Here is a 17,205-nt window from a genome sequence, read left to right as displayed (position 1 = left end):
CCACCTGAGAACTGAAGAGACTGAACATGACAAAGCTCAACCCCCTTGAACAAGCAAACAGTGACACAAGAACCAGCTGGAGCATCAAGACTGACACAATAGGAGAGGTTTATTTTGAAAACTGCAACTCCTAATTGGCTCCAGGAAAGATCATGTACCACATGCCAACACATCTGGCTCTTGGTCTTCACCCACCCCTTTGTTTTCCACAAAAAGAAGAGACTCAAAGAAGATTCCTTCTGAATGTGTATCACCATTTATTGTAGTTTGCGTTAGGAACTGAACAGAGGACATTGTCTGTGGAGCGGGAAAGAAAGAAAAAGAAAAAGAAAGTATGTGTTTGTAGACTTAATTTCTTCAAAACGCCTTATGGTTTCAAATCGTTTTTTACCCCAAAGGAGATTCAAGAATCCGAGTATGGTAAGTAGGGAGTAGTAATACAAAAAATCTTATGTTTATGTGTGTGTGTGTGTGTGTGTGTGTGTGTGTGTGTGTGTGTTTTTCTTTGTGTGTGTTTTTACAAGCAGACATACTTCCACATTTCTTGCACCCCTTTTTTGCTTTGGTAAGGCCAAGCCCCACAGGACACATCATACAAACGACCCCTGCCTTGAACTCACAGACTCAAGGGTTGAGGAATTTATTTACCCTCGCAGGATAACTATAAAGGTTTCCAACTGTCACACAGCATTAAAAATAACCCAACCACCCCCAAACCGTAAGACGCGAAATACTGATACACTTAAACGCTTCCTTTGCTGCAGCTGTTCCTCAGATTCCTAATCGTGGACTCACTACAAGGACCAGAGCAACAGGATTCTCTTCATTTTGTTTAGAATAAAAAAAAAATTTAAGGGACATTTCAAAATAATAAAAAAAAAAAAAAACTAAAATTCAAATTCTGAAAATATCTTGCCTTTTTTATTAATCATGTCATCTAACACCAATTAAAAAAACAAATATGTGAATATGATATAAAAATACGATCCCAGGATTAACACTTTGTTGCAGGCACAGTTATCTCACAGAATAAATGTTTGGAGGGCCAGGGAAAAGAGTTTATTTTTGTTTTTGCTTCTCTTAAAAAAATCCACAGCAGTGCAAGTAGGATCAGGATGGGGCCGGCGGGGGGAAGAGTCTTAGCAGCAAAATGTCCAAGGTTCTCTAATCACAATCAAAACCAACGGATACTGGATTTAGGAAAAAAAAAAAAAAAAAAAAAAGGATGAAGGGGATGCTGCCCAGACCCATTCGTCATCAATCACTAAAAGACTTCCGTAGCAAAAGCCCCAAATTGTGACATATGAAGGACGTGCTCTATTACACAAGCAATCATAAAACGTATCCCTCAAGCTTTTGACCACGTCTGTCACTTAAATATATGTACAGGAATTGGGCTCCTCTTCTTATTCATGTCCTTTCAGGTCTCCACTGTTTGGTCACTCTGGGTGGGCTCTTGGTGTATTTTGTCACTTCTGGCCTCCAACATGTGAACAGCATTTGCACCACCGATGCTGCTCCTGCCTGCCTCGCCGGCCTTGGCTGTTTCTCGCAGAGGGTGGGCACGGGGGATGGTTTAATGATCATTGTTCTGTTTCTCTCTCATCCAGGCATGAATCTGTTCTTTCAGTTCTGGCACTGAGAAAAGAAAGGAAAGAATGAATACCCCAGATGGGAGGGCTCTTCCTGAGAGATGATGCTTGTAGTTCTGTATAAAAGGAAAGAAAAGGCAATTCATTCCCTCACTGAACTGAAGGCTGAAGAAGAAATAGGACACGAAAAGTAAGAACCGGAATTCTGTAGTGGAAAAGAGCAAAGAATGTTTTATGTCTTGTCCATTAAGTGTCAGAAACCATGTAGTGTCTGGATTTGTTAAATTTCCCCCTTTTGACTACTCTCTGATACACGATTTTGGCCTCTGCAGTTCGAGCCATGCCCTCCACTACCTGGCTCCAGCATGCTCTCTGTCAGCGTCTGTCGGTTGAAGGGGTCCGTGGGGGAGTTCAGCAAGTGCCGCAGGATGATGGAGCGGTCCATGATGGTGCCAGAGGGCAGCCGCACGGGGTCGGTCATCAGGGTGTCCATCAGAGGGTCTACGGAGACAAAGCAAAGCAAACTCTGATCTAACAATAGAGTCTAAAACTGAAAAAGAAAACAAATTCCCTCCTATCAGTGAAAAATATAACCATAGAAACAGCAACCAAATGGCCCCTACCAGGCCCCCAAGTTTAGAAGGAAATCAGCATTAGATAAAGGCATATCCTTCACCTTTTGTAGAGGGAAAGCACCCTTTTGTCAGCTACTGCTGGGAGGAAAGAACAGACAGAAAGGACAGCAGGACAGACAGGCCCTCCCGAGCTGTATGGCGAAGATGGCAGGCTAGAATCAACCTTTCCTCTTAGGACTTCTCAGAATTCTTTGAAAACATGAGTCCCCACTTTCAAAGGCAAGGTTGACCTTAGAATCTTCAGGGTTGTTATCTGGTTTGAAATCAGGCTGAGGACTTTTTTCTCTTGTAATTTATAATATGAACTAAAGGTAGATAAACAGAATTTCAATTTCTGACCAAGTGTCTCAAAAAGCAATGAGAAGGGCTTCCCTGGCAGTGCAGTGGTTAAGAATCTGCCTGCCAATGCAGGGGACACGGGTTCGAGCCCTGGTCTGGGAAGATCCCACATGCCACGGAGCAACTAAGCCATTGCGCCACAACTACTGAGCCTGCGCTCTAGAGCCCGCGAGCCACAACTACTGAGCCCACGTGCCACAACTACTGAAGCCCACGCACCTAGAGCCCGTGCTCCGCAACAAGAGAAGCCACTGCAATGAGAAACCTGCACACCGCAACGAAGAGTAGCCCCCGCTCGCCGTAACAAGAGAAAGCCCACGCACGGCAACGAAAACCCAAGGCAGCCAAAAAAAAAAAAAAAAAAAAAAAAGCAATGAGAGCGCAGAACGTCCTCTTCTAATGTTGCATGTTTCAAGTTAACTCAAATCAAAGAATCCCACGTGAAAAAAGCGGGCCCACTCACCTCTGAACTCGTCCGGGGCGTCACTGTAGTCGATCTCTGCACGCGCGTTCTTGGCCACAATCTCCTCCACCTTCTCAGCCAGAAGTTTAAACTTCTCTATCGCTATTGTGGATTTGATCCCTGCCTTCCGCATCTTCGAAATAACTTCTTCAAACAATTCTTTGCTGTAGGATCTCTGAAAATGAGGAAAGACACTGTGAGACGTAAATATATTTTAAGTGGAAAAAAGCAAGCTGCAGAAAATACCCAAAGCATCATCTGTTTTCTAAAAAAGCCCTAAAATTATAATGTACATATATAAATACTTTGACATGGCTATAAATACATAAAGACTGGGCTAATACGCACCAAACTGTACAAGGCCTCTGGAAAGGGCTTCAGGATTGAGGCAAATGAAGGGAATTTTAAAAAGCTTTAATTACTTTTATAGCAAACATCCATTTCTCTTAAAATTTAAATATTAAAAAAAGAGAAGGACTGAAAGTCTACTTCAGTCCTTGCCAGGCACTGAGCCCTCGCAGCCTGAGAGGAGCTGGAAATTTCAGTTCTTTTCCCTAAAGGTAAACATGGTGAAAACAACCCAGTACAGTTCATAATCAACAAGCGCGTTCTCCCATTCCCTGTCAATCCTTATTTAAGATCTCTCAGTTCAACGCTGTTAAATGTCAGGGGCTCTACTGACGGGAGCAGACAGGGTTTATGCCTGTGAGAGTGGGAGGGCTGGTCTACACGGCAAGCGCCTACCAAAGACCCAGGCAAGCCTGGGTTTCAATCCTGGCTTTACCATCTACCTGCTGCGTGGTCTTAGAGAAAGCTCGAACTCTCCTGAGCCCCAGTTTCCTCAGGTGTAAAATGGGGGTAGTAACACCTACCCCACAGGTGCCTAATTTATATAAAGCACTGCCATTTCAAAATATCAAAAGTATATCGTATTTTGCATTTACGGCAAAAACACTGCATGCTTGTCACTTTAGTGACAGTGATGCAAATGGAGGAGGGGAATGACTAAATCTGAAACTCTGAACGATAGGACCATAATCTGTGACCTGTGATTTCTAAACGAGGATTCACATGAACATCATGGGATGAACTCATCTCAATACTTGTGTTCCCTTAGAAGGCTGGAATGAAAGTCCTCAGTCTTTCTTCTGTTCTTTTTTAACTTCAGTTTCTAAATAAGTGCACATGCTCACTTTCTCTCTCCACACACAGCCACGCCCCTTATTTAATCCATGCAACTCGGGAAAAGAGAGGAGAGGACAAAAAGCCAGCAGGGCGCTTGGGCCTGGCAATCATCCTTTAAAATAATTTGAAAAGTTCAGAGAGCCTCGGTTACAGTTTTCTGAAACTAAATGACTACATTAGGTCAACAGATACTTTATTTGGTGTCTACTTATTATGAGCCAGGTAAGCTGCAGTCCCTGTCCCTTTGGGAAGAGGCACAGGGGATGAACGGCCAAAGGCTTATGGTGAGATGTTGGAAGGGCAAAAACGCACAGGGTGGGTGCTGCTATCCACACTACTGAGACGATTCACCTTGAACTTCTCTGTGTAAACAAGTAGTCGTTCTTAGCCCATTTACTATTCTCGAAAATATCACCCACTCTATTTCTCAAAAGATGATTGAGTTTTTAACCAACTGACTTCTGCCTGCTGTTAAGTCAACTTCTAAGATAGAGCAGTGGAGTGAGCATTATCAGAAATCAAAGGCTAGGGACTTCCCTGGTGGCGCAGTGGTTAAGAATCCGCCTGCCAATGCAAGGGACATGGGTTCGAGCCCTGGTCCGGGAAGATCCCACATGCTGCAGAGCAACTAAGCCCGTGTGCCACAACTACTGAGCCTGCGCTCTAGAGCCCGTGTGCCACAACTGCTGAAGCCCACGTGCCTAGAGCCCATGCTCCGCAACAAGAGAAGCCACCGCAATGAGAAACCTGCACACCGCAACGAAGAGTAGCCCCCGCTCGCCGCAACTAGAGAAAGCCTGTGAGTAGCAACCAAGACCCAGCACAGCCAAAAAAAAGAAAAAAGAAATCAAAGGGTACTTATGATAAGGGAACATGGCACTCAGTTTCAAAGAGCAGTGGTGTCAATGAATCAACCAAATACGGATTACTGAGCTGCTGCTTCAAGTTCAGTGTGGATGGTGTCAGAGAGGAAGCAAAGATGTTGTGGTTTTTTTTTTGGCTGTGCTGGATCTTAGTTGTTGTCTGTGGCTTTCTCTAGTTGCGGTGAGTGGGGGCTATGCTTTGTTGTAGCACACGGACTTATTGCGGTGGCTTCTCTCATTGCAGAGCACGGGCTCCAGGCACGCGGGCTTCAGTAGTTGCAGCACACGGGGCCCAGAGCGCACGGGCTTCAGTAGCTATGGTGTGTGGGCTCAGCAGTTGCAGCGCGCGAGCTCTAGAGCACACAGGCTCAGTAGTTGTGGCTCGTGTGCTCTAGAATGCGGGCTCAGTAGTTGTGGCGCCTGGGCTTAGTTGCTCTGCGGCATGTGGGATCTTCTCGGACCAGGGCTCAAACCCATGTCCCCTGCATTGGCAGGCAGATTCTTAACCACTGTGCCACCAGGGAAGCCCAGGCTGATTCTTAACTGGACCACCAGGGAAGTCCCAAGATGTTGTTCTTGACTTCAAGGATCTCACAGAATGGCTACAGAAATTAAACATAAAAATATCTGCAAATCATATATCTGATAAAGGGCTAGTATCCAGAATATATAAAGAACTCACACAGAATATATAAAGAACAAAACAGAAAGAATCCAATTTAAAAAATGGATAGGGGTTTCCCTGGTGGCACAGTGGTTCAGAATCCACCTGCCAATGCAGAGGACACAGGTTTGAGCCCTAGTCCAGGAAGATTCCCACATGCCGTGGAGCAACTAATAAGCCCGTGCGCTACAGCTACTGAGCCTGCACTCTAGAGCCTGTGCGCCACAAGTACTGAAGCCCGTGAGCCTACAGCCCGTGCTCCACAACAAGAGAAGCCACCGCAATGAGATGCCCCCGCTCGACGCAACTAAAGAAAGCCCGCGTGCAGCAATGAAGATCTAATGCAGCCAAAAATAAATAAATAAAAAATAAAATAAAAAATGGATGAAGGGGAGTTCTCTGGTGGTCCAGTGGTTAGGACTCGTGCTTTCACTACCGAGGGCCTGGGTTGAATCCCTGGTCAGGTAACTAAAATCCCACAAATCTGCTTGGTGCTGCCAAAAAAAAAAAAAAGATGAAGGATCGAACAGACATTTCTTCAAAAAAGATATACAAATGACCAGCAAGTACACGAAAAGATGTTCAACAACATTTGTCATTAGGGAAATGCAAATCAAAACCACAGTGAAATACCACTTTACTCCCACTAGGGTGGCTATTTAAAAATAAAAAAACAAAACAGAAAATAGCAAGTGTTGGCAAGGATGTGGAGAAATTAGAACCTTCGTACACTGCTGGTGGGCATGTTAAACATAGAATTACCATATGACTCAGAAATTCTACTCCTAAGTATATCCCAAAGAATTGAAAATAGGTACTCAAACACTTTTACATGAACGTTCACAGGATACTATTTATAACAGCCAAAAGGTGGAAACAATTCAAATGTCCATCAATGGATGAATGAATAAACAAACCATGGTATAGCCATATAACGAAACATTAAGCTGTAAAAAGGAATCAGATACTGATACATGCTATATATAACATGGATGAACCTCGAAAGCATGCTACGTGAAAGAAGCCAGACACAAAAGGTTATACATTGTATGATTCCATTTACATGAAATATTCAGAATAGGCTAACAGATAAATGTAAAAACAGGTAAAATAAAGACAGAAAGCAGTTTGGTGGTTGCCAGGAGCTGGGGTGAGGAGGAAGGGACACTGACTGCTTAATGGGTACGGGATTTCCTTGTGGGGGTCATTAGAGGTGATGGTTGTACAATACTGTGAATATACTAAATGCCACCGAATTATACACTTCAACATGGTTAATTTTATGTTATGTGAATTTCACCTCAAAAAAAAGGAAGGCTGCAGGACTCCCCTGGTGGGACAATGGTTAAGAATCCGCCTGCCAATGCAGGGGACATGGGTTTGAGCCCTGGTCTGGGAAGATCCCACATGCTGTGGAGCAACAAAGCCCGTGTGCCACAACTACTCAGCCTGTGTTGTAGAGCCTGTGAGCCACAACTACTGAGCCCACATGCCACAACTACTGAAGCCCATGCACCTAGAGCCCGTGCTCTGCAACAAGAGAAGCCACCGTAATGAGAAGCCCGCGCACCGCAACCAAGAGTAGCCCCCGCTCACCGCAACTAGAGAAAGCCTGCGTGCAGCAACGAAGACCCAACACAGCCAAATAAATAAATTTACTAAAAAAAAAAAAAGAACGCTGCGTAGAAGTGAGGTTTCACATGGGCTCTTTTTTTTTTATTTTAATTTTTATGGTTGCATCGGGTCTTAGTTGCGGCATGAGGGATCTTCGTTGAGGAATGCGGGATCTTTCACTGCAGTGTGTGGGCTTCTCTCTAGTTGTGGTGCGCGGGTTCCAGAGTGCAAGGACTCTGTAGTTTGTGGCACGCGGGCTCTCTCGTTGAGGCACGCGAGTTCAGTAGTTGTGGCGCGTGAGCTTAGCTGCCCCGCGGCATGTGGGATCTTGGATCCCCAACCACGGATTGAACCTGCAGTCCCTGCATTGGAAGGTGGATTCTTTTTTTTTTTTTTTTCCCCTGCGGTACGCGGGCCTCCCACCACTGCGGCCTCTCCCGTTGCGGAGCCCAGGCTCCGGACGTGCAGGCTCAGTGGCCATGGCCCACGGGAGCAGCCGCTCCGCGGCATATGGGATCCTCCCAGACCGGGGCACGAACCCGCGTCCCCTACATCGGCAGGCGGACTCCCAACCACTGCGCCACCAGGGAAGCCCGCAAGGTGGATTCTTTACCGCCGGACCACCAGGGAAATCCCAAGATATTTTTTTTCTTTTTTTTTTTTGATATGGATCATCTTTTTAAAGTCTTTATTGAATTTGTTACAATATTGCTTCTGTTTTATGTTTTGGTTTTTTGGCCGGGAGCCATGTGGGATCTTAGCTCCCTGACCAGGAATCGAACCCACACCCCCTGCACTGGAAGGCGAAGTCTTAATCACTGGACCACCAGGAAGTCCCCATTACATGGGCTCTTTACTACTATTGTTATTTAATGGAATATGGTGTTAACAGACAGCGCTCCATGAACAACAGATCTGCCGTCCATCTGCCCGGAAACCACAGGCAGACTTGGCCCTCAGTGCAGCTCACTGTGTCAGGCTAAGACCTCTCTCTCTCCTGGGCTCTCTGGGCTCCAGGGACAACTGTCCTGTCGCACTTCCTCTCTGACGAGGGGCTCTCTCCTCAGGCCTGTGAGTGTAAGGCTCAGGGCTCCTCGCGCTGGGGCCTCCTGTCACCTCTCCCGGGCACCTGTCTTCCGCCCGCTCTCGGTGCACAGGAGAGAAGGCTCTCAGTTTCTTCCCTTGATCGGCTGCTGTTTTTTTTCTCCTCTGTCTTCCCAGGGAAACAAGACATACCAGACAGAACCAGAGCGAAGCAAAAGCACTGCTCCCAAGGGAGAAGACGAAATTCTACCACCTCCCTGGAGCTTTCTAGTCTTCCACCCTTCCACCCCCAGCCCCCCACCAGCCCCTCTTCCGAAACAATCCAGTGGGCAGGCCCCTCATCAGCTTACAGCCCGTATAAATGGAAAGTGTCCAACAATCAAGACAAACGCCACACTGTACAAGGCAGCAAAGAAACCACTTAAAAAGTGTTTTTCTCTCCACTGTGCCACTGGCACTTGTGTGCCTGCTTCACGTGTCTGGAAGAACCGGGCTATTTAGACATTTGAGAAGACCCATGTGCCACTGTGCAGAAACCGCTGCCTGTGACTCAAGCCACGTGCCACCACAGGCCACCACCTGTGCCACCACCACAATCCATAGGCATTACCAAGCAGTGTGGACGTTCTGTTGGTCACCAAGGAAAGGCAGCTGGAAGAACTTGGAAACACTCCTTTGTCACCCACTTGGTTTTCACCGTCTCACTGGGTGTGCTGTGCTCATGCACACTGCAAACTTTATGTTACGTGTTATAACTGCTTGCGATGTGGTAGCCACAGCAAGACCTACCAGAAGAGGGAGCCGGCTAAACGACCCTTCTGAGTCCCTGACAGTGAAAGCGGAGGAGTCCCTGGGGACTCCTCACACCCGACCTCTGGTTGGGCCAGAGAGGCCCAGTTCCAGCCGGCCTGCTGCCCAAGCAGACCACCTGACCTTGCCTGGGGAGCGTTTCCATTTCCTGTCCCTCTTAAGGCTACCGCTTATCTTCCATTTCTCAATATGTGCAGCATCATACAGTCGTAGGCTAGAGAATCATTTTAGCATCTACCCAAAGTAACTGCAAGCACCTAACCTGCTCTTTTACCACGACTTTTTATGGAAAAACTGCTTTAGACATATGTGGTTTTTTCCATTGCAGGTGCTTTGTCAAGACCTCAATAATGCTGTTATTGAAAAATAAAAAGTACCTACAATTCCCCTATTTTGACCTTTGGATGAGATATAAGTAAAGAACCTTCTGGAATGCCTAGTGATGGTTACCCTGAGATGTGAGTTAATACTTGGATAAATAATGTGAACAAAGATGCAGAGACTGAAACAGACATGGCACTTTGGGGGCATTCTAAGTGGAGAGCAGAGAAGCTGAGAACATGGGCTCAGGGCCAGACTGCCAGGTGGGAATCCTGCCTCTGCCTCACATCAACTGTGCAGCTCTTTAACCTCTGTGTGCCTCCATGTAAAGCAAGGAATCCAACTAAACCTAAATTGTAGGATTTTGTGAGGATTACAAGTGAAAACATGAAAAGTGGCTAAAACTTGCTGCGTGGTTAATAAACATCAGTTATTATAACGCTGAAGATGTTGCAGGACACAGGAACGTGGAGGGAGGGGAAGCCCTTTATGAGATACTGAAAAATTAAACATGGAGGCCGGGCAGGGGTCGCTTGGACTAAACTGCTAGCTGTGAAAATGAAAACCACAAAATGGATACGATCAGAGGGACACAAGGAATAAAGGAGGGAAGAATGTAAAGATAACGTACACGGTTTGAAACCTGGAACCACAGAAATAACGGCAGCACTGAAGCTGTTATTAAATCTCCTTCTTGGGAAGAAGATTTGGATTCCCTGCGAAAACCAGGCTCTTTCTGGAAATGTAACCGATTTGTCGAGGCCCTTAGCAAGATGTGTACAAACTCAACTGGAGACGGATCTGAGAGGCAAATCTGCTCTTTACGCCCAAAGGAAAACAACCGAGTCACATCCATTTACACCAGACAAGTTCCCCTTGCCACTGTGGCCATTATTTCTATTTACATACTAAAAACTTCTCAAACCACATTTTGAAAAGTGTCACCTTCCTTGATTTCAAGCGGGGAAAATCCAAGAACAGACGGATATGTAATCGCGCAGGGTCTGCCGGGAAATCCACAGGGAAGCAAACTCAAGTCACCCACTTCAGAAGCCTGAACTCCAGGCTCCCTCTGAAACTGTTCCCTTGGGCACTAACCTGGTCGTCAGCAATGGCTTTAGCGAACCGGGCACAGTCCAGCTGCAAGTAAATATCCGTCAGTTGGTCCAACAGCTTCTTTGGTTCAAAGCCGTATTTCTCAGGGTTTTCAACTTTCAGGTCACGGCACTTAGGACCACAGAGTTGCTGAAGATTAAAGTTCAGCATCGCAGCCAATCGGGGTCCGAGTTCCTAGGAAATCACAGGATAATAGGACAATTCATGCTGTTGAGACAAGCAAGAAGGACCCAAAACTCCCATTTCAGTGGAGGAACAGGAATTGGCAGAGGCTCAATCTTCAAAGAATCCCTTATATGTGCTGTATCACACGCTGAAGGTGAACATTCATTCAAACTTTCCTTCACTCTCCCTGCCTAATCCAGTAATCCTAATATTTCATAGAATGTTGCATATGCTGATGGAATATTCATAAATACCCAAAAGGCAACATTTTCATTAAATTCATGCTTTAATTATAAAAGCAAGGATCACTTCGAATTTGTTAATAGGTAAAAGAGGAAAACTATTCATAATTCCATCATCATCACACGTGTCATGGAAGTTTCTGGAGTATGCTCTTTCAGCCATCATTTTATGTATTATTTTTCTATAAATTTCAAGTCCCTGAGAGTTCAGGCAATAGGCACTATTCTTATTTATTTATCAGATGCAAAGAGTGAAGAAATATAAAAGAGATAGAAGATAAAATTTATGTCTTGAATAGTTTTAAATCTAGCCAGTGAGACAAGACTTAAATGAAACAACTAAAAACTCATTATGAAATAATATGCTATAACCCCACAAGATGATACAGTACCTACTATAGGTGGGCATACATTGCTTTAAGCAAACCTCAAATAGGAAAACCTGACTTACCGAGTATTAAACACCGGCCATAAAAAATGAGCTGTGAAAGGCTTCTCTTTAAGTAACAAGGTTTTCATTAAATTTCGTGACTGGATTTATACAAATTCAACTTAAATTTGGCTTCTAAAGGACCTGCTTTTGCACAAAGTAAAAAGTACTCCTGTATTTTTTTTTTTTTTTTTTTTTCCCGGTATGCGGGCCTCTCACTGCTGTGGCTTCTCCCGTTGCGGAGCACAGGCTCCAGACGCGCAGGCTCAGCGGCCATGGCTCACAGGCCCAGCTGTCCCGCGGCATGTGGGATCCTCCCGGACCGGGGCACGAACCTGTGTCCCCCGCATCGGCAGGCGGACTCTCAACCACTGTGCCACCAGGGAAGCCCAGTACTCCTGTATTTAACTGTTAAGAAACCGTGAGGTAAAGGAGGGATAAGAATAGGATATAATTGGTAATTTTTTTTTTTTCCTGAAGTGGGAGAGTTTTGTGTTAACCAGCAAAGAAGGTGAAAACAGTGCAGCAAAGGAAAAGGAAAGATCAAAGCAGGCACAGGCAAAGGCTGTGGGGCAGAAGACTGTGACCCAGGTGTATGGAGAGCTCAGATCAAAGAGCAGGTCTTGAAAAACATTAATTTTAATTGACATGAAAATAACAGACTTAGCTTTCAATAATTTCCTTTACAAAAAATGAAGAATTTAGAACTAAAAATAGGCTTTATGATAATTTAGTCTCAAGTAATTTTTATAGTTTCTGACCTTCTGAACAATCAAAGAGCACTGCCATCGGAGTAGCTGAACACAAAATAAAACATGACTTAGAGCAGGGATTGGCAAACTGCTAGCTGCAAGACATATCTGGCCTGATGCCTCACTTCATGGAGTTTTATTGGAACACAGCAACAGCAAAGCTAGCAGCTGCAATAGAGGCCATGTGGCCTACAATGCCTAAACCATTTACTGTCTGGCCTTTATAGAAAAAGTTTAAAGAAGTCCATTTGCAAACCTTTAAGGGAAGCAAGTGTCTGAAGTACCTTATCTAAAGGAGTTGAGGGTTCTCACGCTTTCAGTGATGCACTGTTTTGCTTCATGTTCTGCTGCTCTTGCACTGAAATCTATTTATGAAGAGACATGAAACGTAAAGCGGACAGAGGAGGGGGCTCATCTCTTGAGTTGCGCGTAGGACAGGGTGTAGTGATAATGATGGAGGTGAAAGTAAACAGGGAAACTGGAGGAAACGTGTAGTAAAATTATATCCCACTGTAAACTTGTCTCCATGTGGGCAAGTAACTACCAAATCTCAGGCCCCTTTCTTGCCTTCCTCACTATCCTTGCCCCGGCCCCACCATAAGACTTCTAAACTCTGTGTGTGTGTTTGTGTGCGTGCGTGCGTGTGTGTGTGTGTGCGTGCGTGCGTGTGTGTGTGTGTTGCGGCGGACTGTTGAAGAGAAGCAGAGATCTTCATTTATGCCCCTCAGTTTCGATTTCAGAAATAGGATCCCGGTCTCATCAATCAAGTCACGGCCAAACAATCTGGCTACCTTTGACCTATCATTAAACATGGAGGCCGGGCAGGGGTCGCTTGGACTAAACACGGAAGAGAACCAAAGTTCTTATATACTATCAATTATTTCTACTTAATATAGTCTCATTTCCAATTGATGTCACCTATACTTTTCCTATAAATAAAATACTGGAGTCGACGATGATAAAAATATGTCACAGCTTCAACATTAATAATCCAATGTGCTGTCTCAGCAGAAAGTGATATAAGTTATCTTGGAAGTGACCTTTGGCAGACTGCACAGACTATCGATAGAATGTTGTGTGTATCAATTACCATAACTGGGAAGAAAATCAGTAACAGAATTTCACTGATCCGTGACTGTGGTGCTGAAACACCCAGGATTTCAACAACTACTCTATTTAGTTATAAGTGATAGACTCTGAATGTGGAATCCAACAGACAAAACAAATACCCCCAAGGTTCTACTCACAGGTCTGAGGAATGGCTTCTGGACCTGCTTGGTGAGGATATGGAACATGTCCACGGTTTCTGTCGCCAGGGCAAGATAGGAGCGTGAAACGCGCTCATCCTGAGCGAGCTGGGACTGGCGGGCCTGCTGCTGATCCTGGGGAACAGTGAACAGATGCCAGACACATCTCAGTACAGTCAGCAGCTCAGCAAACGCCAAGTGTGAAGGAAAAATACAGTCAGCTCATAACTGGGAAAGTGCATAATACAGCCAACATACTTAGGGAATGATACAACAACCTGTACAGCAAACCTTCCAGATTACTGAGGTTTATTCCTTTCGCCATCGGATGTCTTTAGGGCTTTGAATAAGGGGACCTTGGCACATGACTTAACTTACATGAGACTCAGTTTCCTCAATGATAAAAGAACTCACCATCAACTTCTATGCAGGACGCAATAAGTGATTCTTACATCCTGCCTGATACACGTGCTAATAAAGGATATTCACCTTCCTTAATAACAACGTCTGCGTAGTCATCGTTATTTTGAAAACCACAGGCGAGCCGCGCTATCACACTGGCCTATAGGTTTCGCCACAACACCAAGGGCCTGTAGATTGCTCAGCTTTTGAATTTTGTCTCTCCACATCGGTTAGGCTGTCAACCTCTACAACTGTCAGCATGCTTGCCTCTGGTGCCATCCTCCCCCTTCTACTCTGCCATAGGCTGGGAAACAAGACAATAAGGTGTATTTGACTCATGGGTAAAATAAGGTGGAATCTATTGAAGGCTCTGTGACAGACCAAATACAGAAACATCAGTACGGGCTTAAATTCCTACATCTGCTCAGAGGCCTGTTTACTTTACCCTGGGGGAGGGGAAATAGCTAGAACAGCTGATGTAGCCGCACGAGTGCCCCCTGGGTAAGTGCCCGGTGGAGATCCTGCACCAGTGCTGGGTGACCTGCCCACCGCCCTTCGGTCAGGAACGAAAGGCTGAAGCAGGGAGGATGGAGGAAGAGCAAGGTGAGAACCACCTCAGTGTGTGTCTGGCTGTCACATTCATTCATCAATCAGTGTGATCCAGCCCCTTCCACAGGCCAGGCCTCCTTTAGGTCCTGGAGATGAAGCACAGAACGTGACCAAGAAGGGTCCCTACCTCATGGAATTTAGACGCCAGTTAGGGAGATAAGCAATAAACAGACACCCACCCAGATACAGATAAGTCCAATAACGATGAAGAAAAATAAAGCAGGGCTGGGAGGGTGGGGGGAAGAGTGTGTTGGGGCTGGGGTGCTAGTCTGGAAAGGGTGGTCAGGGAAGGCCTCTCTGAGGAGGTAACATTTAAGCAGGTATCTGAAGGAAGTGAGTCAGCAAGATCCAGGGGAAAAGCACTCCGGGCTCAGGGAACAGCAAGTGCAAAGGCCCTGCTGTTCGGTGGAAGATCAAGGAGGCGAGTGGGGGCAGGGTAGCATGAGCGAAGGGGAAGGGCAGGGCCGAGACTGCAGTGCCCTCCAGGCCCGAGTGTGAGAATTCGGGAAGCCTGGAAGGGCTCTGAGCAGAGCAGGGATGAGAGGCTGACAGATTTTAACACCATCCTGCTGGAATGCACATGGGCAAGGGTGGAGGCTGAAACCAAATGCGGGGCTACTCCAGTAATGCAGGTTGAGAGACGGTAGTGAGCTGGAGGTGGGGGAAGAGGTCAGATAACAAACATACTTTAGGACAGAGCCCAGGGGCCTTTGCTGGGAGAGAGAGGAATCAAGGAAGACTCCAGAAGGTGCTGAGCCAGAGCAATGAGCAGAATGCGGTCGGCACTTCCTGAGACAGGGCAGTCTGGAGCGGAGATCTGGGGGACGACATCGAGGGCTCAGTTTTGGACAAATCAGGTTTGAGATCCTATTAGACCACTGGGCAGGGGCAGGTCAACAGCTGGTTATGTAAGCCTGAATCAGGAGTGAGCCGAGCTGGGGAGGCACATTTTCGAGTCGTTAGAATACAGACAGCTAAAGCCTTGGAATAGATGAGATCAGCTAGCAGTGATTTTCAACTGGCGGCATCAGGCCACGTGTGGGAATGTTTCCAGCTGCATGGTGACCCAGGGTCGGAGAGTAACATCACTGGCATTAAATGGGCACGAGCTAGAGATGTTAAAGGTCCTGCAGTGTCTGGGACCGTGTCTCATAGCAAAGAATTACTCCTACAGCAAAACTCCAACCAGCATCCTCACCGAGAAACACACGACCTAGGGAGCAAGTGCGGAGAGAGAAGAGAAGCCTGAGAGCTGAGCACCTGGGAGGACCAGGCGGGGAGGCAGGAGGCAGGAAGTGACTCCAAAGTCAAGCAGACCTGATTCTGAAGGAGCATTTTTTTTAGGGATTATTTATGCCCTTTTCCATCCGTTGACCCAGAAAAATCAATAGTATCTGCTCAGTCGCCTCATAAACAAATGCTATTATTACAAGCACTGACTCTGGATGAGGTCATGTGCCACAGACCCACATCCCAACATCGACAACGTAAGCTGGTCCAACATCATCATCATGAGTGACATAAGAGGGTGTTACAGGAGTGGGGAGAAAGGTGAGACTTCGCAGCTCCACTGATGGGGCAGGTCAGCCGTGAGGGAGTATTTGGACAAGACCTCCCTCAAAGAATGGGTAAGATTTTAATACATAAGAGTAGAATGTACAGCATTTTGGACAAAAGTGTCTCAAGGCAAACAAAGCAATAGGAGCTACATATCCTGAATACTTTCTCTGGGCTGGTCATGAACTATGTCCTCACCATCTGTCTCTCCTCACAACTTTCCCACAAGGCAAGAACTATCTCTGATTTACGGGCTAGGAAACAGCGAGGAAGAACTTTTAATGTGCGGCAGTGACAGTTCTCAAACCCAGGTCCCCTGGACCCCGAAGCTGGGGCTCTTGCAACTGCAGCTCATCTGTTTCCCCGGCACGTTCTGCAAAGGCCGGGGGACTGGACCAGATTCGAGCTGACAGACTGTGACAAGGGGTAAGCATGGGAGGATGTCTTAGAGCCACCCTGGGGAGCCTCAGGCCTGGGGGTGATGCCGCCCCATGGGAAACAGAGAGCAGCAGGAGGAGGGTTTTGGAGGCACAGGAGCGAAACAGTTTAAGGTGTGTTTAGAAATGCATATGAGGCTGGTGGGTAGGATGAACGCCATCGAGAGGGTGCCAGTACAGTGCCGAGGGAAAAGATGACGACCACTGCGCCACCTCATGAATACAATTAGAGGGGCTCAAGGAGCGTGGTGGCATGGACACCGGAGAAATCCAGCATCCACGGACTCTGCGCAAAGCCCCCCCAGAAGGTTTAAGTTTGTAGTTGAAGCACGTTGGCGACAGTAAGACGTAAAATTCTCATCAAAGCTGCAGGAATACTTGGAATGAAAACCTTCCCTAAGTGTGCTTCGACATTCTACGTTTAAGCGAGTTTTGACTCCACAGCTTTAGAACAACCTCAGTACTATCTTCACCTCGAGGATGCTGCTGCGAGTAAAGAAAAAGCGGTCCTCCCAGCGTTCCGGAAAGCAGTTCTGGTTTTGAACCTAACAAAACCAGGAGCAGAACTAAGCAATATATGAAGTCACCAATAGCTGCGAAGGGCCTAATAGCTGACCGGGGAATCATCTAAATGGTGGCAATCAATGTCAGGAGAGGGCAGTGTGCTGTCACTGGCACAGCAGGAATTTGCCATGGAACCCTGGATAACAGACCTATT

General features: G+C 46.3%; 1 protein-coding gene across 2 annotated transcripts in view; it reads right to left on the bottom strand.

Moving 5' to 3' along the window:
• Positions 1 to 236: 236 nt before the first annotated feature.
• UBE4B (ubiquitination factor E4B) overlaps positions 237 to 17,205 on the bottom strand; it is a 110,924-nt gene continuing 93,955 nt past the window's right edge. The window contains exons 23-27 of one of the 2 annotated variants that reach the window (XM_007463139.1): positions 13,483 to 13,617; positions 10,629 to 10,820; positions 3,030 to 3,204; positions 1,947 to 2,093; positions 237 to 1,638 (exon numbers count right to left, since the gene is read on the bottom strand). In XM_007463139.1, coding sequence (XP_007463201.1) covers positions 1,577 to 1,638; positions 1,947 to 2,093; positions 3,030 to 3,204; positions 10,629 to 10,820; positions 13,483 to 13,617 — 711 coding nt within the window. In that variant the 3' untranslated portion in view covers positions 237 to 1,576. The remainder of the gene's footprint in view (positions 1,639 to 1,946; positions 2,094 to 3,029; positions 3,205 to 10,628; positions 10,821 to 13,482; positions 13,618 to 17,205) is intronic. The other variant, XM_007463140.1, reaches the window with a different exon arrangement.

The sequence above is a fragment of the Lipotes vexillifer genome, unplaced genomic scaffold, assembly GCF_000442215.2.
Source record: "Lipotes vexillifer unplaced genomic scaffold, Lipotes_vexillifer_v1.1 scaffold109, whole genome shotgun sequence".
Classification (NCBI taxonomy): Eukaryota; Metazoa; Chordata; class Mammalia; order Artiodactyla; family Lipotidae; genus Lipotes; species Lipotes vexillifer.
This window is presented reverse-complemented; position numbering and strand designations above follow the sequence as displayed.